This window comes from Trichinella spiralis, assembly GCF_000181795.1.
Source record: "Trichinella spiralis strain ISS 195 chromosome Unknown Scfld735, whole genome shotgun sequence".
In the NCBI taxonomy this organism is placed as follows: domain Eukaryota; kingdom Metazoa; phylum Nematoda; class Enoplea; order Trichinellida; family Trichinellidae; genus Trichinella; species Trichinella spiralis.
Window position 1 is genome coordinate 1 of NW_003527674.1, and position 1,008 is coordinate 1,008.

A 1,008-nucleotide genomic window follows, 5' to 3' on the forward strand; every position below is an offset into this window, starting at 1 on the left:
GATTCGAGACGATCTCATATGCAATTTGAGCTGACCGAAATCCCCACGGACTTTGGGCATAGCGCGTTCATCATACAAGTTGCTGGCAACAATTCCATGTCATTAGATCTGTTTAAGCAAACGCAGAGATGTATGCCAGCGCTGAGCGGAAAATTAATTCTGTGAGCGTAGCCGTTTTTGGGGTCGACATGATCGACCTCTCCGATGGGAGTAAACAAGAACGCGGCGTCCACGGTAAACGGTGACATCCGGAGGTTAATTGAATGCGAGAAACACCACGTGTAATAATTGCAGGAAAGTAGGTCATTTCGCAAAAGTAGCCAGAAGTGCCTCTGAATGAGCCGCTTTCGTTTCGATTACATCCTTAGTCGGCTTCTATTTTTCGTCACCGAATAATGAATTGAAACATGCCATAGTAAAAGCTGAAATCAATGAGACCAACATTACAGCTCTGATCGACACTGGCAGCTCTTTAAGCTTTATCGATGAGCGATTATGTAAGACCTTGCAGAAGAAAGTATTCCCAGCTGATGGAAAGGTTCTTATGGCTTCGACTTCATTCCAATGATGACTCGCAATCTATGCCATAGCAGACATCAAATTACACGGTTTCCATTATTCCAGTTTTAAACTGCACATCTTACCGAATGCTTGTACTGACGTCATTATCAGACAAGATATAGTACAACTACACTCTAACCTGACTGTCTCTTTTGGCGGACCGAAAGCTCCCTTAACCATCTGCGGCCTAGAGTTAGCCAAAATTCCTGCCCCTTCCCTATTTGCCAATCTCTCTACAAACTGCAAACCGGTAGCGGTGAAATCAAGAAGATATTCTGTCCCGGAACAAAGTTCATCAAAGACGATTGTTGGCAGATAATATCATTGAAAAAGCTGCTCTCCATGGAAAGCGCAAGCCCTCCTAGTGACTAGTGATAATCACCATAATCGCATGGGTGATCGAATAATTCTCCAACTATCAACCGCTTTACACTACTTCTGTGTACC

General features: G+C 43.8%; 1 protein-coding gene across 1 annotated transcript; it reads left to right on the forward strand.

Moving 5' to 3' along the window:
- The first annotated feature begins 128 nt into the window (after window positions 1-128).
- On the forward strand, window positions 129-568 carry Tsp_15855 (conserved hypothetical protein). The gene is made up of 2 exons (XM_003370449.1): window positions 129-234; window positions 369-568. The coding sequence occupies exons 1-2, from the start codon at window positions 129-131 to the stop codon at window positions 566-568; spliced, it is 306 nt and encodes a 101-aa protein (XP_003370497.1).
- Window positions 569-1,008: the final 440 nt, after the last annotated feature.

What these genes read in the sequence shown, in the direction of transcription:
- Tsp_15855 (XM_003370449.1), top strand. Translation starts at nt 129, where the DNA reads ATGTATGCCAGCGCTGAGCGGAAAATTAATTCTGTGAGCGTAGCCGTT. An exon ending in ACAAGAACGCGGCGTCCACG is followed by an intron (nt 235 to 368) that starts GTAAACGGTGAC and finishes TTACATCCTTAG; the next exon opens with TCGGCTTCTATTTTTCGTCA.